This window comes from Salmo salar, chromosome ssa13, assembly GCF_905237065.1.
Source record: "Salmo salar chromosome ssa13, Ssal_v3.1, whole genome shotgun sequence".
Classification (NCBI taxonomy): domain Eukaryota; kingdom Metazoa; phylum Chordata; class Actinopteri; order Salmoniformes; family Salmonidae; genus Salmo; species Salmo salar.
Genome location: NC_059454.1, coordinates 48,861,861 through 48,882,182, shown reverse-complemented (window position 1 = coordinate 48,882,182; position 20,322 = coordinate 48,861,861). Strand labels below are relative to the sequence as shown.

Genomic DNA, 20,322 nt, shown 5'->3' with positions numbered 1-20,322 from the left:
CATTTATTTTTTTACTCACATTTTCAAACAGTCCATTTATATTTTCCAATGGGGCTATACATTTGGGTGAGGTTTGTTTCGCCTGAGTAGCCTCGTTTCACTGCCAAAAATAAAATTAAACCATCTAGTGTTCAGCGAAATAACAACACAATGTAAAATACAGGTAGCCAACTAATTAACATTCAATCACATTAACCGTTACTCTTTCGTGGGTTCACTCTTGCGCAGACATTTAGAAACGAAACATGACACTTTTAAAAATAAGCCACAGGAGTTTTTTGAGCGACAATATAGACTTTCGAGTCATAAGACATGTATAAAAGCAACAGATACCATTAATAAGAAGGGGCTAGAAGTGTCTTATATGGTGAGCTACCGAGTGGCGAGGACAGGCAAGCCCCATACTATTGTGGAGGACTTCATTCTTCCTGCTGCCTGCGGATATGGCTGGGACAACGCTGGGGGAAAGGCCCCAAAAAATATACAGACAATGTCTTCATCAAGCAACACTGTTTCACGATGCATCAGTGAAATGGTAGGAAATGTTTTGAAACAATTACTGCTTCGCATACAAGCCAGTGAATTAGCTGTGTGGAAAAGTACTGGACAGCTTTGTGACATCATATGGACTTTGGTGGTCAAGATGTGTTTGTATCTGTACTGATGGTGCAAAAGCCATGACAGGGAAATATAGTGGAGTGGAGTGGTAACTCGCGTGCAAGCAGTTGCTCCCAATGCCACTTGGGTACACTGCAGCATCCACCGAGAGGCTCTTGCTGCCAAGAGAATGCCTGACTGCTTGAAAGACGTTTTGGACACCACAGTGAAAATGGTTAACTTTGTTAAAGCAAGGCCCCTGAACTCTCGTGTGTTTTCTGCCTTATGCAGTGATATGGGCAGCGACCATGTAACACTTTTACAACATACAGAAGTGCGCTGGTTATCAAGGGGCAAAGTATTGACACATTTTTGGAATTGAGAGACAAGCTTAAAGTTTTCTTTACTGACCATGATTTTCACTTGTCTGACCTCTTGCATGATGACGAGTTTCTCACATGACTGGCCTATCTGGGTGATGTTTTTTCTCGCCTGAATGATCTGAATCTAGGATTAGAGGGATTCTCCGCAACTATATTCAATGTGCGGGACAAAATTGAGGCTATGATTAAGAAGTTGGAGCTCTTCTCTGTCTGCATTAACAAGGACAACACACAGGTCTTTCCATCAATGTATGATTTTTTGGTGCGCAAATGAACTCAAGCTTACGGAGAATGTCAAATGTGATATAGTGAAGCACCTGAGTGAGTTGGGTGCGCAATTACGCAGGTACTTTGCCGAAACGGTCAACACAAATAACTGGATTCGTTATCCTTTTCATGCCCTGCCACTTACCGATATCTGAACAAGAGAGCCTCATTGAAATTGCAACAAGCTGTTCTGTGAAAATTGATTTCAATCAGAAGCCACTGCCAGATTTCTGGATAGGGCTGCGCTCAGAGTTTCTTGCCTTGGGAAATCGCGCTGTTAAGATGCCTTTTGCAACCACGTACCTATGAGAGTGGATTCTCAGCCCTCACTAGCATGAAAACTAAATACAGGCACAGACTGTGTGGAAAATAATTTAAGACTGAGACTCTCTCCAATACAACCCCACATTGCTAGTTATGTGCATCCTTTCAAGCACATCATTTCACAATTTTTGATGAAGAAATAAAGTTTTATATGTAAGATGGCTAAATAAAGAGCTAAATGATTGATTATTATTATTATTTGTGCACTGGTCATGTAAGAGCTCTTTGTCACTTCCCACGAGCCGGGTTGTGACAAAAACTCACACTCATTTTTGTGTTAAATAAATGTATCGTATGTGCCAGGCTTACAATGATGGCAAAAAAACAAAATTTGAGAGTGCGCTGATCCTGGTGCTAGAGGGGGTGCGTAGCTGGAGGTTGAATGTTTGAAGGGGTACGGGACTATAAAAAGTTTGGGAACCACTGGATGAAGGAGAGGAGACAGGTTAAAGAAGGATTTTTAAGCCTTGAGACAATTGAGACATGGATTGTGTATGTGTGCCGTTCAGATGGTGAATCGGCAAGTTTTAAGTTGCTTTGAACAGGGTGTGCCATGTGCACCGGTTTGTGTCAAGAACAGCAATGCTGCTGGGTTTTTCACACTCAACAGTTTCCCGTGTGCATCAAGAATGGTCCATCGCCCAAAGGACATCCAGCCAACTTGACACAATTGTGGGAAACATTGGAGTCAACATGGGCCAGCATCCCTCTTGAACGCTTTCAACACCTTGTAGAGTCCATGCCCCGATGAATGAATTCTGTTCTGAGGGCAAAAGGGAGGGGGGTGAAACTCAATATTAGGAAGGTGTTCCTAATGTTTTGTATACTCAGTGTACATTAAATTACAATGAACAATAACACAATGCCTAAGGATTGCACACAAAATAGTTTGAATCCAATATGCATGTCGTCAGTGTTCATAGAATTGTTTCTTTACTCTTTATCAAATAGTACATATCAGTACATTACAATATTCCAGATTGTCATATAAAACTAATCTCATTCTCAACCAATGAAATAGTAATGTTATATGCTGAAATATTCAGTGGTTTTAAATGGCACCCTGTTTCCTATAGTGCTCTAATTTTGTCCTGAGTCTTATGGGGGAGCATTTAGGCATAACATCAGGGTTTTTTCCACATAAAAGTATCTACAAAAATGTTTTTCTACTGTAGTGTACATATTGTCTTTTCTCTGACATATTGCATGACCAATGACCAACCATTTATTTTGTCAATCAGAACAAAAGGAAAATGTCTTTCTTTGTTGCAATATATGGTTGTACTTAGACCCTGTAATTCTTTCTCGCCCCCCCTTTCTTCACCTTCCTCTCCCTCTTATCTCTCCCCCTCGTTCCCTCCCCTTCTCTCTCTCTCTCCCTCCTTTACCCTCACTCTCTCTCCCCCATCCCATCCCTCCCCCTCTCCCTCCCAGACATCCATGACCAGGAAGCAGGTAGAGAACGTGGCTAAGAAGAAGCTGGACAACCTGCTGAAGGAGTCTAAGATCCGCGACCGGGAGGACCCAGACAGCTTCACCATCGCCACCCTGTCCCCCTCGGGGAAGCCCACCGATCAGTCAGCTTCCAAGGTAACAACCACGGCTCTGTGGACTAGAACTGGGTTCATATTCTATACTCTGAGTGTTTGCTTTAACCTGCCTGGACTTTTCTATTCGCTCCATTGCAACAGGCATGCTCAATCAAGCACAAATCCAGAATTTTAAATGATTTCAAATAGTATTTGAACTCCCAGGTCTGTTGTAGACAGTGAAGAAATGTAGGCTCTCGTACGCACATCCAACGGGGGTGTGAGTGGAGTGAGGAAGAGAGCCTCTGCACACTTATTCTGTCAGGGTTGTACTACCACTGTAAGTAATATAAAGGGACATTTTGTTAAGTACCACTGTAAGCCTGAGAAGCAACACTTATATAACACTTATATAAGTATTCTGGGAAAACGTTATTGTTTTCGCTGAGACAATTGTTCTGTTCCTCCCCTTTCTCTTATGGCAGAGATGCCCATTATGAGTAGAATGTTTCATTAGCATTGTAATTAAGCCCTCTGTCTGTCTCTCTGTCTCTCTCTCTCTCTGTCTCTATCTGTCTCTCTCTGTCCCTCTCTCTCTCGCTGTCTCTCTGTCTCTCGCTCTCCTAATCATGATAAACATTAAGTAGTGTGGCCTAGCAGCAGCGGAGGGCTATGGCTGATTGAGGAGGCAATGCCTTCTACCCAGGGTGCCTAATGCAAGCAACAGTACACATATTCTCACATGCACGCATGCAAGCAACCACACACACACACACACACACACACACACACACACACACACACACACACACACACACACACACACAAGCCAAGCGCGAATCAATTTCAATAAGGAGGACATTAGCATTCAAATTAGTCTCTAGGCATTGCTTATGTGAAGACAATAAACATGGTGAAGAAAATGGGTGTGTCTTCAAAAATGTTTTAGAATGCCTCTACAAGTTATTGTCCATTGAAAGTGGGACCAAAAACATATCACTTTGGAACTGGACCGGTGTCTTTGTGGCAACAAAATATGTGTAAAGGAGGTGCTGAATTGTGTGTGTTTGTGTGCTCCTTCTCTTCCAGGGCAAAGGTGATGATGATGCAGACACAGGGGACGAAGCCATCCCCAGCACCAACAAGCGTCTAGGCAGGAGCTTCATGGGAAGTTTCTCCAAACGCAAGGTGGGCTTCATTCGCCACCCCACCTCCTCTTCCTCACTCTCTCCTCTCCTGTCCACCTTCCCAGGTCATCTTTCTTGGGTCATGTTCAGTAGGCCATAACATAGTGAAATGTTTTGATTCAACATAATGTTACAGTACTGATGGAAAACACTTTGGAGCAGCGGTGCTACCGTACCAACTGAACTTGTCTTATAAGAATGCTCATTTTTGTTTCTTCCGTTTAGAAGCATTTTGAAACGTTTCTGTTTTGTACCTGCTAAACACGACCCTGGTCTCCACTCCTGTCCTTAATTCCTGTTGTTATCTCAACATGATTGAATTTACCCCTCTTCTCATTCCATCCCATTCCATTTCATTAGTCTTTTGAGGAATGTCAGGTCAGGATCATGTCCCATTTAAAACATGTCCATTTAGATCCATGGCTGTTTGAAATCACACCCTGTATCACGGGTCAGCAACAGGCGGCCCACAGGTCAAAACCGGAACACAAGTGATTTTTTGGGGGGGCCCCCCAAAGTTTATAGTAAAAAAATATATATACACTGAGTGTACAAAACATTAGGAACAGCTTCCTAATATTGAGCTGCACCTCCTTTTGCCCTCAGAACAGCCTCAATTTGTCAGGGAATGGACTACAAGGTGTTGAAAGCATTTCAAAGGGATGCTGGCCTATGTTGACTCCAATGCTTCCCACAGTTGTGTCAAGTTGGTTGGATGTCCTTTGGGTGGTGGACCATTCTTGATACACACAGGAAACGGTTGAGCGTGAAAAACCCAGCAATGTTGCAGTTCTTGACACATCCAAATCGGTGCGCCTGGCACCTACTACCATACCCTGTTCAAAGGGACTTAAACCTTTTGTCTTGCCCGTTCACCCTCTGAATGGCACACATACACAATCCATGTCTGAATTTTCTCAAGGCTTAAAAATCCTTCTTTACCTATCTCCTTCCCTTCATCTACACTGATTGAAATGGTCAGTCTATGTCATGGAAAGAACAGCTGTTCAAAATGTTTTGTATACTCAGTGTATATTTTAGTTTGGGTAAAAGAAATACTGTAAAATCAGCAGGAATTCAGATTTTTTTATTTAGGAAATATGTTCCCAAGTATTCCCATGAATAAAAAAGATATTTGTTTGTGTGTCAATGTAATCAAGGTATGAAATCGTTATTTTCAAATAACATTTTTAGTTGGGGTCAATTTGCAGTCTACAAATTATTATAATTATGTTCCGGACCCGTGACCCTCCGCTCTGACAAAAATCAGCCCACGGCTAAATCTAGTTGCCTACCCCCCTAACCTAAAGGTTGACGGTGCCAAAATCTTGCCAATCCATTCATTATTCTATGAGTCAGAGTATCTGACATGCTTTCCAAATGTCCATTTCATGCATATACATTAGAACAAAGACCACCATCACAAATAGATTCACCATTTATTGAGTACGGAGACACATAGTAAAGGTGTCTCAGGCAGTATCTGAAGTATCTAAATATAGTGTAAGCTGCAGTACCAATCAATGTATATCAAGTACCGTGGAGGGCACAATCTTACAACGTTGCAGTCCAGAAATGAGAGCTTTACCATCTATGCCAAAAGCCTGAGCCTCTGATGGAGACTGTAGAACTGTCATCAACACATGCTTCAGTATTCCCCCTTCTCTCTAGGAGCATTTGTTTGCTGCCCAGGCCCATCGAAAGGTTCCCACCTTGGTCACCAATGTAGCTGACCGATGTAGATGGAGATAAGTGCTTTAGCACAGTGTTTCCCAACTCCAGTCCTCAAATAACCTCAACAGCAGATATTTTTGTTGTTGCCCCGGACAATCACTCCTCTTTCAACTCATTGAGGGCTTGATGATTAGTTGACAAGTTGAATCAGGTGTGCTTGTCCAGGGCTACAACAAAAATGTGTACAATTGAGGGTACTCGAGGACTGGAGTTGGGAAACACTGCCTTGGCAAAATACAATCTAAAGCTTGTGTATTCCTGAGACGAGAACTCTACTATCTATGGCAAAATCCTGGGCTCCTGACGGGGACAATATAATTCTCCCCACTGCATGTTACAATAGTAAAAATAATCTGTCACCTGAGGATCGGACCCTTTTTTCCCCCCAATTTTCCCCTAAAATGACATACTCAAATCATAATTGCCTGTAGCAAGGATATGCATATTCTTTATACCATTTGAAAGGAAACACTTTGAAGTTTGTGGAAATGTGAAATTAATGTAGGAGAATATAACACATTAAATCTGGTAAAAGATAATACAAAGAAAAAACCATGAGTTTGTAATAATTTTTTTACATTTTTTTTATAGTCTTTGAAATGCCAGAGAAAGGTCAATGTAGGATTTAGGAATATAGGCGCAATTTAGGTTTTGGCCACTAGATGGCAGCAGTGTATGTGAAAGTTTTAGACGGATCAAATCAAATCAAATGTTATTTGTCACATGCCCCGAATACAGCAGTTTCACCTTACAGTGAAATGCTTACTTACAAGCCCTTAACCAACAATGCAGTTTTTAGAAAATACCTAAAAAAGTAAGCGATAAGAATAACAAATAATTAAAGAGCAGCAGTAAATAACAATAGCGGAGCTATATACAGGGGTACCGATACAGATTCAATGTGCGGGGGCACTGGTGTTGAGGTAATGGAGGTAATATATACATGTAGGTAGAGTTATTAAAGTGACTATGCATAGATAATAACAGAGTTTCAGCAGCGTAGAAGAGGGGGTGGGGCAATGCAAATAGTCTGGGTAGCCATTTGATTAGATGTTCAGGAGTCTTATAGCTTGGGGGTAGAAGCTGTTTAGAAGCCTCTTGGACCTAGGGCCTTCCTCTGACACCGCCTGGTATAGAGGTCCTGGATGACAGGAAGCTTGGCCCCAGTGATGTACTGGGCCGTACGCACTACTCTCTGTAGTGCCTTGCGGTCTGAGGCCGAGTAATTGCCATACCAAGCGGTGATGCAACCCGTCAGGATGCTCTCGATGGCGCAGATGTAAAACCTTTTGAGGATCTGAGGACCCATGCCAAATCTTTTCAGTCTCCTGAGGGGGAATAGGTTTTGTTGTGCCCTCTTCACGACTGTCTTGGTGTGTTTGGACCATGTTAGTTTGTTGGTGATGGGGACGCCAAGGAACTTGAAGCTCTCAATCTGCTCCACTACAGCCCCGTCGATGAGAATGGGGGAGTGCTCAGTCCTCCTTTTCCTGTAGTCCACAATCATCTCCTTTGTCTTGATCACGTTGAGGGAGAGGTTATTGTCCTTGCACCACACGGTCCAGGTCTCTGACCTCCTCCCTATAGGCTGTCTCATCGTTGTCGGTGATCAGGCCTACCGCTGTTGTGTCATCGACAAACTTAATGATGGCGTTGGAGTCGTGCCTGGCCATGCTGTCATGAGTGAACAGGGAGTACAGGAGGGGACTGAGCATGCACCCCTGTTGAACGCTGAGCTGTAGTCAATGAATAGTATTCTCACATAGGTGTTCCTTTTGTCCAGGTGTGAAAGGGCAGTGTGTAGTGCAATAGAGATTGCATCATCTGTGGATATGTTGGGGCGGTATGCAAATTGGAGTGGGTCTAGGGTTTCCAGGATAATGGTGTTGATGTGAGCCATGACCAGCCTTTCAAAGCATTTCATGGCTACAGATGTGAGTGTTATGGGTCGGTAGTCATTTAGGCAGGTTACCTTAGTGTTCTTGGGCACAGGGATTATGGTGGTCTGCTTGAAACGTGTTGGTATTACAGACTCAGACAGAGAGAGGTTGACAATGTCAGTGAAGACACTTGCCAGTTGGTCAGTGCATGCTCAGAGTACACATCCTGGTAATCCGTCTGGCCCTGCGGCCTTGTGAATGTTGACCTGTTTAAAGGTCTTACTCACATCAGCTGCGGAGAGCGTGATCACACAGTCGCCCAGAACAGCTGATGCTCTCATGCATGTTTCGGTGTTACTTGCCTCAAAGCGAGCATAGAAGTTGTTATTTAGCTCATCTGGTAAGCTCGAGTCACTGGGCAGCTCTCGGCTGTGCTTCCCTTTGTAGTCTGTAATTGTTTGCAAGCCCTGCCACATCCGATGAGCGTCGGAGCCGGTGTAGTACGATTCAATCTTAGTCCTGTATTGACACTTTGAATGTTTGATGGTTCGTCGGAGGGCATGGCGGGATTTCTTATAAGCTTCGGAGTTAGAGTCCCGCTCCTTGAAAGCAGCAGCTCTACCCTTTAGCTCAGTGCGGATGCTGCCTGTAATCCATGGCTTCTGGTTGGGGTATGTACGTACGGTCACTGTGGGGACGACATCATCGATGCAATTATTGATGAAGCCAATGACGGCTGTGGTGTACTCCTCAATGCCATCAGAAGAATCCCGGAACATATTCCAGTCTGGGCTAGCAAAACAGTCCTTAAGTTTAGCATCTGCTTCATCTGACCACTTTTTTTTTAGACCGAGTCACTGGTGCTTCCTGCTTTAATTTTTGCAGATTTCTTTTTAATCCAAGGAATCATTGCATTTCTGTTCAAAATATTGTATCAAGACTGTCCAAATGTGCCTAATTGGTTTATGTATACATTTTCAAGTTCATAACTGTGCACTCTCCTCAAAAAATAGCATGGTATTCTTTCATTGTAATACCTACTGTAAATTGGACAGTGCAGTTAGATTAACAAGAATTTAAGATTTCTGCCCATATCAGATATGTCTAGGTCCTGGGAAATGTTCTTGTTACTTACAACCTCATGCTAATCACATTAGCCTACATTAGCTCAACTGTCTCGCGTGGGGGACGAGGACGCCATACCTGTAGAGGTTAAACTGATTCTACATTAGTCTTCGAGATGCTCAAACAAGCATGTGTATCTTCAACTCTATAATGCACTACACTGTGCAAGACAAAAAAAACAACGAAAAGACAACAGGCAGATGCATACACGGTCCCAATGTCTAAATGGTGACGCGGGGCTAGTTCAAACTGCAGTAGTATGGTTCTCCTCACAGGTGAGAGAATCAGCCCATGCTTGGTCAAAAGCACTTGGTTGATCTCTGGGAGCTGGACACAGGAGAGCTGAATAGATTATGTGAGACAAAAGTGAAAGACAAAAAAATAAATCATCACAGCAAAGGAATGGAGTTTGTGAGCTAGAAAATGAACATCTGACAGTCTGAGGCAGGGTGCTCTGCAATCGTCCTACTCCAACTATTGACAGGGATATGTGGATTTCTTATTTGTCAGTATGTATGAAATTAGTGGGTCCTGCCTTGATGACTGTATTAGAGTTACACTACTTGTCCTACAGATTTATGTTGTCTTAAATTATTACTTGGAATAAACAAATAGCTAAATGACATGCTAGCTAGTGATAACGCTATCTGCTCCTGCTAGCTAGCAACATATCTACTTGTTGTAACTAGCTAGCCAACTAGCAAGATAACTAACTACATTACTTGTTCTAAGTTGATTTGATTCAATTTTGAGTCATTTTACAGCTCGTATTGATGGTATCACGTTTCTGTAACTAAATAGTCAGATTATAAATAAAAAAGATTTGATAGAAGTTTGTCGGACAGAGATCGTTCTCAAGATGTCACCAGCTGTCTACTACTTTAGGTAAGGATTACGTGATTGGCAGACGTGATCATCAGAGAGAGTACCATGGATGATGCACCATTTTTGATGGGTTTACAGTTTAGTACTCGACGGCGTTTGCCTTTTTCTTCTTCTTTAAAGTTTTATGGCAGACTACACCTATTGGTGTATTGCCACCACCTACTGTACAGTGTGTTCTTCTTTGATATTATTGCAGTCCACAAACAAATGCAATAGGTGCATGCCGGCGCCTACTGTTTTAGCTGTATATCAGCCCAAATAATTAACAAAATAAATCTAAACTAAATAAACTAAACAAAACTCAGTGTACTCCTTTATTTAGATTCAACTGCCAACACCCATCCCTACAGGCTCTGGGGCCTGAGAGGGAAGACCATCTTTGGACAGTATTCTTTGCAATGTTTCGGCAGTGAAGTCCTGGAAACCGTAAATACTATTATGTCCAGTTTCTTGGACACCGTAAAATCCACCTTCTACCACATCAATATATCAGTTTTCCTCAACTGTTGAACAACACTCTGAATCTCCACAGTCTGCTGAGCATCCACCACCATATCTTCAGCTCCCCTCACTCCTTAAACTATTTCACGTGCCTCTGTGCAGAAGACCTGCTCTATATCCCTGACCCTTGCCACTACATACTCCTTTACCCTAGCCGGGGAATTGGGGCGGCATTAGCTTGTCCAGCTAGCGAACGTAAACGTTTAAAAAAAAATCAAGAATTGACATTGCCAACTAACGGAAATGTGTTCTGAATAAATAAATATACACTATGTAAAAACCAGCTCCTCCCTCGACACAGATCGATCATCTTGAAAACTAAAGCAGATAGCTTGCTTCGGCCCACCACTTAAGCTCATCCCTAGAAACTTTAGTGCATTGGTGCTGTTGTGACTGTATTGTGACCTTCTCCCCTCCAGAAAAAGGCGGCCAAGCTGAAAAAGACCAACAGTCTTGAGGACACTGACACGGACCAGGAGAGCACCAGCATGGCATCCCGCGCCCCCTTACACCACAGCAGGTACTGTTACCGTAGAGGCACGGACTGTTTCCATAGAGACATGAACTATTACCATAGATACTTAGAAGAGAGTGGTGCCGAAGGAGATGGCTGCGGTTTTACGATCCCGTAACCAATTGTGCTATTGCGTATGTTTTTTTGTGTTATTTGTAACTTATTTTGTACATAATGTTTCTGCCACCGTGTGGCAGGGCTTCCGTTCAACACCATAGTAATCTCAAAGCTCATCACTAAGCTAAGGACCCTGGGACTAAACACCTCCCTCTGCAACTGGATCATGGACTTCCTGACGGGCCGCCCCCAGGTGGTAAGGGTAGGCAACAACACATCCGCCACGCTGATCCTCAACACTGAGGGGTGCACTCTTAGGTGTGCGTGCTTACGGTTGTGTGCTCCTGTACTCCCTGTTCACTCATGACTGCATGGCCAGGCACGACTCCAACACCATCATCAAGTTTGCCAATGACACAACAGTGGTAGGCCTGATCACCAACAACGATGAGACAGCTTATAGGGAGGAGGTCAGAGACCTGGTCGTGTGGTGCCAGGACAACAACCTCTCCCTCAACGTGATCAAGACAAAGGAGATGATTGTGGACTACAGGAAAAGGAGCACGTCCCCATTCTCATCGACAGGGCTGCAGTGGAGCAGGTTGAGAGCTTCAAGTTCCTTGGTGTCCCCATCACCAACAAACTATCATGGCCCAAACACACCAAGACAGTTGTGAAGAGGGCATGACAAAGCCTATTCCCCCTCGGGACACTGAAAAGATTTGGCATGGGTCCTCAGATCCTCAATGGTTCTACAGCTGCGCCATCGAGAGCATCATGACTGGTTGCATCACCGCCTGGTATGGCAACTGCTCGCCTTCAGACCACAAGGCACTACAGAGGGTAGTGTGTACGGCCCAGTACATCACTGGGGCCAAGTTTCCTGCCATCCAGGAACTCTGTACCAGGTGGTGTCAGATGAAGGCCCTAAAAATTGTCAAAGACTCCAGCCACCCTAGTCATAGACTGTTCTCTCTGCTACCGCATGGCAAGCGGTACCGGAGCGCCAAGTCTAGGTTCAAAAGGCTTCTTAACAGCTTCTACCCCCAAGCCATAAGACTCCTGAACAGCTAATCAAAGGGCTACCCAGACCCCTCTTTTACGCTGCTGCTACTCTCTGTTTATTATCTATGCATAGTCACTTTAACTCTACCTACATGTACATATTACCTCAATTACCTCGACTAACCGGTACCCCCACACATTGACTCTGTACCGGTACCCCCTGTATATAGCCTAGTTATTGTTATTTTACTGCTGATGTGTAATTATTTGTTACTTTTAGTTTTCTATTTTTTACTTAAAACTTCTTAAAGCATTGTTGGTTAATGGCTTGTAGTAAGTAAGCAGCATTTCATTGTAAGGTCTACACCTGTTGTATTCGGCGCATGTGACAAATAACATTTGATTGGATTTGATAAAATTTTTAAAGACATGAAATGTTCCCATATAGACATGGGCCATGTCCTAATACCCATAACTAGATAGTAGGCCATTTTGAGTATGCGAAAAAATTCTGTTTTATATTTTATGAAATTTCGAAAGTCTTTAAATGCTTTACTTTACTTTACTTTAAATGCATGGATGTCATACTGATTTTGACTTTTCACCTAGTAGAATTCACTGCATAATTGAGGAAGAGAATAGTTTTTTCACACCCACGTGTGTTCGTTAACAGCTGATAATCAGAATAGGGGACGCGCTCAACAAAAATGAACAAGTTGTGGGGAATAAGCACGATTGGGCATTCGATGATGCCTTCTAAGTATGAATGAGTACCATTATGTTGATATTTGTTGCTTACTGTATACGTTTTTTACTAAACAGTATGTTCTATATAGTATGCAGTATGATTACAGTACAGTATGCAGTTTAACAGTTTAAGTAAGTAGCAGGCAAGTCAGATTTCGGACTTGGCCATGAGCTGTTACTTCAGAGACATGGGCTGTTACCGCAGAGACATGGGCTGTTACCATTGTGACATGTTACACCTGCACCACAGCAGGTACATCGCAGCATGTACTACATAGCAGGTTACCATTGAAACGCTCTGTACAACAATACTGTAAGCCTAGACGTACCATAGCACTGTCCCACTGGCTCACTGGTTGTTTTCCTGCAGGAAGAAGAAGACCATGAAGCTGTCCAGGGCTCTGTCAGACCTGGTCAAATACACCAAGTCAGTGGGCGTCTCCGACATAGAGACACAAGGTGAGCACGGATAACAAACCCTACCGGAAACTGCTTTACTATACGGATACTGACCCCAGAGACAGTAGTAGGAATAGAGAAGAATGGAATGTACCTGTTGTTAAAGTGTTCACAGTCCAATTCAGACAAAGGAGTCTTTCTTTTTGTGTGTTGATTTGTTTTATCACCAAGCCAACATAAAGGATTTAGTTGTCTGTGTGTCTGTTTGTATGCACGTGTGTCTTATGTTTGTGTACTATGTGTGTGTCTTCCAGCTACGAGCTCCAGTTGGCAGGTGTCTTCTCTAAGTGAGACCAAGGCCCACCAGATAATGCAACAGAAAGCCGCCACCTTCATCCACTTCAACCAGCGGCAGCTCTCACGCATCTACCCCTCCTCCTACCGTGTGGACTCTTCCAACTTCAACCCACAGCCCTTCTGGAATGCTGGATGCCATCTGGGTATGGGGGTGTCCATTTCCATATAAAAACCTTGTTTGATAATGTAGAGTTGGACTTCGCCCCCCCCCCTACATGTACAGATTACCTCAACTAGCATGTACCCCTGCACACTGACTCGGTACCGGTACCCCCTGTATATAGCCTCTTATTGTGTTACTTTTTATTATTACTTTTTATTTTAGCCTACTTGGTAAATATTTTCTTCTTCTTGAACTCCACTGTTGGTTAAGGGCTTGTCAGTAAGCATTTCACGGTAAAGTCTACACTTGTTGTATTCGGTGCATGTGACAAATAAAGTTTGATTTGATTTAGTTGAATTCCAGCTTCCCTGTGGCTGGCCTTCCCTGTGGCTCAGTTGGTAGAGCATGGTGTTTGCAACGCCAGCATGGTGTGTGCAACGCCAGGGTTGTGGGTTCGATTCCCACGGGGGGCCAGTACAAAAGAAAATGCATGAAATGAAATGAAATGTATGCATTCACTACTGTAAGTCGCTCAGGATAAGAGCGTCTGCTAAATGACGTAAATGTAATGTAAATGTAATTCTCCAATGGCTGCTCATGCGGACAGAATATGGTTCCGTTTGCCCCCAGATTTTCTGAGTTTCTAAGCTTAATTAAAAATGTTTTGGTTTGTGTGATTTTCAGTGGCGTTGAACTACCAGTCGGAGGGGAGAGTGCTCCAGCTGAACCGAGCCAAGTTCAACAGCAACGGCAACTGTGGTTACATCCTAAAGCCGGCCTGTATGTGTGAAGGTGGGCAGCAGCATCCTCCCATTGATTTCATAGCAAAACAACTACAGGGCCATATTCACAAGTGCACACCGTAGCAAAAAGTTTTGCAACAGAAATGAAAATAAGCATTTCTTATTGGACAAGTTTAGGTTGTCTCTCCCTGTTTGTCTGTTTTCTTTCATTTGGTGCCTCGTGAGTACAACCCAGGTATCTAACAGAGGAAAGAGTAAGAGGGTTTTTGTACCTCCGTCCCTCCTGTAGGTGTCTTTAACCCTATGATGGAGGACCCGTTGCCGGGGCAGATGAAGAAACAACTGGTGCTGAAGATCATCAGCGGGCAACAGCTGCCCAAGCCAAAAGACTCCATGCTGGGGGACAGAGGAGAGGTGATGATTTATTTTTCACAAATTATTTTAGATACAGATTTCAAATATATGCTGAAAATCCATCCTTCAAAGGACCTTTTTATCGATTTCATTTGAGGAAGATCATATACTTGGACCAAAATTACACAGAATGTCCCCATTACTAATACTGCTACTACATTGGCTGTTTTGGTGAAGCCTCTTAACTTCTGTATGTCTGTCCCTGTCTGTCTGTGGGTCAGATTATCGACCCCTTTGTGGAGGTGGAGATCATTGGTCTGCCAGTGGACTGCTGTAAGGAACAAACCAGGGTGGTGGATGACAATGGTGAGTACGCTTGGATAAAAAGTTGGCTAAATGTGCATTGCACCCTCTACTTGTCCTTTACGTTGGGTTAAGTCAGGTGTTTCGTTTTTTTGGTTGCACTTGTCTCGGCGTGTGTGTGTGTCATGGATAATTGATGAGGTTGGCACTGAAGCAATGCACTTTACAGCACCACTGGGTCCACACACACACACACACACACACACACACACACACACACACACACACACACACACACACACACACACACACACACACACACACACACACAACCCTGAATTATTCATGACTGCTGAGCCAGCGCTCTAACTCGTCTCTCTCTCTCTATCTCTCTCACTCCCTCTCTCCTGCTCTTTTTCACTGTCCATATCTCTCCCACTCTCTGCCCATCTCAATCTGTGTCTTCACTGCTCTCCCTCTTTCTCTACCTCCCTCTTTCTCGCTCTCTCTGTCTATTTCTATATTTTCTCTCACACTTCACTTCTTCCCCACACCTTCTCTTGCTTCATCCCTCTCCTCCCCCCTCTCCCTTCCCCTCTCTCCTCCCTCTCTCCTGTCCTTCCTCCCTCTCTCTCTCTCTCTCCTCTCCTCTACAGGCTTTAACCCCATGTGGGAGGAGACACTGGTGTTCACGCTGCACATGCCCGAGCTGGTGCTGGTCCGTTTCCTGGTGTGGGACCACGACCCTATCGGCCAGGACTTCATTGGCCAGCGCACCATTGCCTTCAACAGCATGATACCAGGTACCTACCTACATCCTCCTCCTTCTGCGCTCCACCAAACCCCCAACTGCTGCTCAGGGCTCCCGAGTGGCGCAGCAGTCTAAGGCACTGCATCTCAGTGCTAGAGGCGTCACTACAGACACCCTAGTTCGATTCCAGGCTGTATCACAACCGGCTGTGATTGGGAGTCCCATAGTGTGGCGCACAATTGGCCCAGCGTCGTCCGGGTTTGGCCGGTGTAGGCCGTCATTGTAAATAAGAATTTGTTCTTAACTGACTTGCCTGGCCTATTGTGTTAGTATAGGCTATGTATGTTATGTGTTTGTTATTATAAACTGGGTGGATTGAGCCCTGAATGCGGATTGGCTGAAAGCTGTGGTACGTCAGAGCATATACCACGGGTATGACAAAACAATACTTGTTACTGTTCTAACCCAAAATAGTTTATAATAGCAGCAAGGTACCTCGGAGGTTTGTGGTATATGGCCAATATACCTTGGCCAATGGCTGTATCCAGGCACTTGTGCATAAGAACAGCCATTAGTGATGGTATATTGGCCATATATACTTGATACTTAAGCCGTATTGCTTAAGTATAAAGAAACGGGAAAGGGGGATACCTAGTCAGTTGTAGAACTGAATGCATTAAACATAAATGTGTCTTCCGCATTCGGAATAGCCTGAAGTTAAGGAGGGGAAATTCCTCTTGCTGCTCCTTAGATAAGCACCATGGTCTTGTAGTTGATGCGAGCTTCGACTGGAAGCCAGTGGAGTGTGAGGAGGAGCGGGGTGAGATGAAGGGTACTTGGGCAGGTTGAAAACCAGGTGGGCTGCGGCGTTCTGGATAAGTTGCAGGGGTTTGATGGCACAAGTGGGGAGACCAGCCAACAGCGAGTTGCAGCAGTCCAGACGGGAGATGACAAGTGCCTGGATTAGGACCTGTGCTGCTTCCTGTTGTAGAGCATGAACCTGCAGGAGCGAGTCACTGCTTTGATGTTTGCAGAGAACGACAGGGTGTTGTCCAGGGTCACATCACATGCTTAATCTTGGACAGGACGCAATTGTAAATGAGAACTTGTTCTCAACTTAACCTGGTTAAATAAAGGTGAAATAAAAAAATAAAGGTTCTTTGCACTCTGGGAGGGCGACACTATAGAGTTGTCAACTGTGATGAAGAGGTCTTTGAGCAGGCAGGCCTTCCTCGGGAGGAAGAGCATCTCCGTCTTGTCGACACTGAGCATGAGGTGTCGACACTGAGCATCCAAGCTGAGATATCTGCCAGATATGCAGAGATGCGTGTCGCCACCTTGGTGTGAGAAAGGGGGAAGGAGAAAAGTAGTTCAGTGTCATCCTCATAGCAGTGATAGAAGAGACCATATGAGGATATGACGGAGCTGAGTGACTTGGTGTATAGAGAGAAGAGGAGAGGTCCATCCCCATAGCACTGATAGGAGAGACCATATGAGGATATGACGGAGCTGAGTGACTTGGTGTATAAAGAGAAGAGGATTGGGCCAAGAACCGAGCCCTGGGAGACACCAGTAGTGAGAGTACGTGGTGCAGATACAGATCCTCTCCACGTCACCTGGTAGGAGTGGTCTGCCAGGTAGGATGAATCCAAGAGTGTGCAGAGCCTGAGACACCCAGCCCTGAGAGAGTGGAGAGAAAGATATGATTGTTCACGGTGTCGAAGGCAGCGGATAGATCTACGAGGATGAGAACAAAAGAGAGAGATTCAGCTTTGACACAGAGAAGAGCTGTCTCGGTTGAGTGACCCGTCTTGAAGCCTAACTGGTTAGGGTCAAGAAGCTCATTCTGAGAGAGATAACGAGAGAGTTGATCAGAAGTGTTTTGGAAAGAAAAGGAATTAGTGATACAGGTCTATAGTTTTTGACATCAGACGAGTCGAGTGTTGGTTTCTTGGGGAGGGGAACAACTCGGGTCATTTTGAAGAGTGGAATACAGTGTTTAAGGTAACACTTTACTTGACACCTAGCATCATAACATGTTTTGACACAGTCATAACCATGTCATAATGTCATAACAGCTGACATAACTTGTCATAACCTGTTATAATATTTTATTTATTTATTTTATTTTATTTCACCTTTATTTAACCAGGTAGGCAAGTTGAGAACAAGTTCTCATTTACAATTGCGACCTGGCCAAGATAAAGCAAAGCAGTTCGACAACATACAAAAACACAGAGTTACACATGGAGTAAAACAACATACAATCAATGATGCAGTAGAAAAAAAAAATAAGACTATATACAATGTGAGCAAATTATGTGAGATAAGGGAGGTAAAGGCAAAAAAATGCCATGGTGGCAAAGTAAATAAAGTATAGCAAGAAAAACACTGGAATGGTAGATTTGTAGTTTGAAGAAAGTTCAGAGATAAAATATAAATAATATGGTGCAAAGGAGCAAAATATATAAAATATAAAAAATATGGTTGTAACACATATATTTAGACGTTGTGCGTTATTTTATGGTTGGTTATGACACCTCCATAAGATTGTGAAAACCCACAAAAGGCAAAACATTCCATTAGCCTACATGTCAACAGTATGTTTGTTATATATTTTATTTTTATTTTTTATTGACCATATTAAATGATCATTGTAAATGCAAACACATTGACGTCAGACATGCACATACCCCAATGCTCTGTTGCTGATGACCGGGATGAATGCAGGAGCAGATTTCAGGAGTGATGACTGATACACTACATGACCAAAAGTATGTGGACACCTGCTCGTCGAACATCTCATTCCAAAATCATGGGCATTAATATGGAGTTGGTCCCCTCTTTGCTGCTATAACAGCCTCTACTCTTCTGGGAAGGCTTTCCACTAGATGTTGGAACATTGCTGCGGGGGACTTGCTTCCATTCCGGGCACTGATGTTAGGTGATTAGGCCTGGCTGGTAGTCGGCATTCCAATTAATCCCAAAGGTGATCGATGGGATTAAGGTTAGGGCTCTGTGCAGGCCAGTCAAGTTCTTCCACACCGATCTCGACAAACCATTTATGTATGGAACTCGCTTTGTGCACAGGGGGCATTGTCATGCTGAAACAGGAAAGGGCCAGATTCGTCCATCGGACTGCCAGATGGTGAAGCATGATTCATCACTCCAGAGAACGCTGCGCCAGAGTCCAATGGCGGTGAGCTGTACATCACTCCAGCCGACGCTTGGCATTACGCATGGTGATTTAGGCTTGTGTGCGGCTGCTCGGCCATGGAAACCCATTTCATGAAGCTCCTGACGAACAGTTCTTGTGCTGACGCTGCTTCCAGAGGCAGTTTGGAACTCGGCAGTGAGTGCTGCAACCGAGGACAGACGATTTTTCCACGCTGCGCGCTTCAGCACTTGGTGGTTCCGTTCTGTGGCCTACCACTTCGCGGCTGAGCCGTTGTTACTCCTAGACGTTTCCACTTCACAATAACAGCACTTACAGTTGACTGGGACAACACTTGCAGGGCAGAAATTTGACAAACTGACTTGTTGGAAAAGGTGATGACGGTCCACGTTGAAAATCACTGAGCTATCCAGTAAGGCCATTCTACTGCCAATGTTTGTCTATTTAGATTTCTTGACTGTATGCTCGATTTTATACACCTGTCAGCAACGGGTGTGGCTGAAATTGCCAAATCCACTCATTTGAAGGTGTGTCCACATACGTTTGTATATATAGTGTATAAGTGCCTGTACTTGATAGGCCTATCGGGCTTATATGTTTATGGTGGTCATAATGTTTATTTTTTAACCCCTTTTTCTCCCCGATGTTGTGGTATCCAGATAGTCTTGTCTCATCGCTGCAACTCCCGTACAGACTCGGGAGAGGCGAAGGTTCGACAACCGTGCATCCTCCGAAACAGAACCCAACCAAGCCAAGCCGCACTGCTTCTTGACACAGTGCCCACTTAACCCAGAAGCTAGCCGCACCAATGTGTTGGAGGAAACACCGTGCACCTGGTGACCGTGTGAGCGTGCACTGCGCCCAGCCCGCCACAGGAGTCGCTAGTGCGCGATGGACAAGGACATCCCTACCGGCCGATTGTGCGGCGCCCCATGGGTCTCCCGGTCTCGGCCGGCCTTGACAGAGCCTGGACTCGAACACAGAATCTCTAGTGGCACAGCTAGCACTGCGATGCAGTGCCTTAGACCACTGCGCCACTCAGGAGGCCTCGGTCATAGTGTTTCTTGACAGTGTCATAAAGAGTATGTTCTTAGTCCAAGTAAAGTGACACAGGATGGTCATAATGCTTAATTTGAATAAATGTGGGGTTTGACACTTTTCTTTAGTTGTCATAACAGCCATAAAATAACACAATATATGTCACAACAGGTATAGATATGGGTCATGACAGTGTTATGACCATATTATGGCAGGTTATGACAAGTTATGACATATTATGACATGTTTATAGCCTTCCCTGTAGCTCAGTTGGTAGAGCATGGTGTTTGCAACGCCAGGGTTGTGGGTTCTATTCCCACGGGGGGCCAGCACAGAAAAAACAAAATGTATGAAATGAAATGTA

At 44.2% G+C, this 20,322-nt stretch overlaps 1 protein-coding gene across 11 annotated transcripts in view; it reads left to right on the top strand.

The window, feature by feature from the left end:
* The window catches only part of plch2a (phospholipase C, eta 2a), a 183,928-nt gene that overhangs the window by 144,360 nt on the left and 19,246 nt on the right, over positions 1 to 20,322 (top strand). For all 11 annotated transcript variants that reach the window (XM_045693355.1, XM_045693353.1, XM_045693350.1 and 8 more), the window contains 9 exons: positions 3,006 to 3,161; positions 4,190 to 4,288; positions 10,832 to 10,932; positions 13,106 to 13,194; positions 13,449 to 13,634; positions 14,279 to 14,386; positions 14,627 to 14,751; positions 14,973 to 15,057; positions 15,651 to 15,797. In XM_045693355.1, the coding sequence (XP_045549311.1) occupies positions 3,006 to 3,161; positions 4,190 to 4,288; positions 10,832 to 10,932; positions 13,106 to 13,194; positions 13,449 to 13,634; positions 14,279 to 14,386; positions 14,627 to 14,751; positions 14,973 to 15,057; positions 15,651 to 15,797 (1,096 nt within the window). The remainder of the gene's footprint in view (positions 1 to 3,005; positions 3,162 to 4,189; positions 4,289 to 10,831; positions 10,933 to 13,105; positions 13,195 to 13,448; positions 13,635 to 14,278; positions 14,387 to 14,626; positions 14,752 to 14,972; positions 15,058 to 15,650; positions 15,798 to 20,322) is intronic.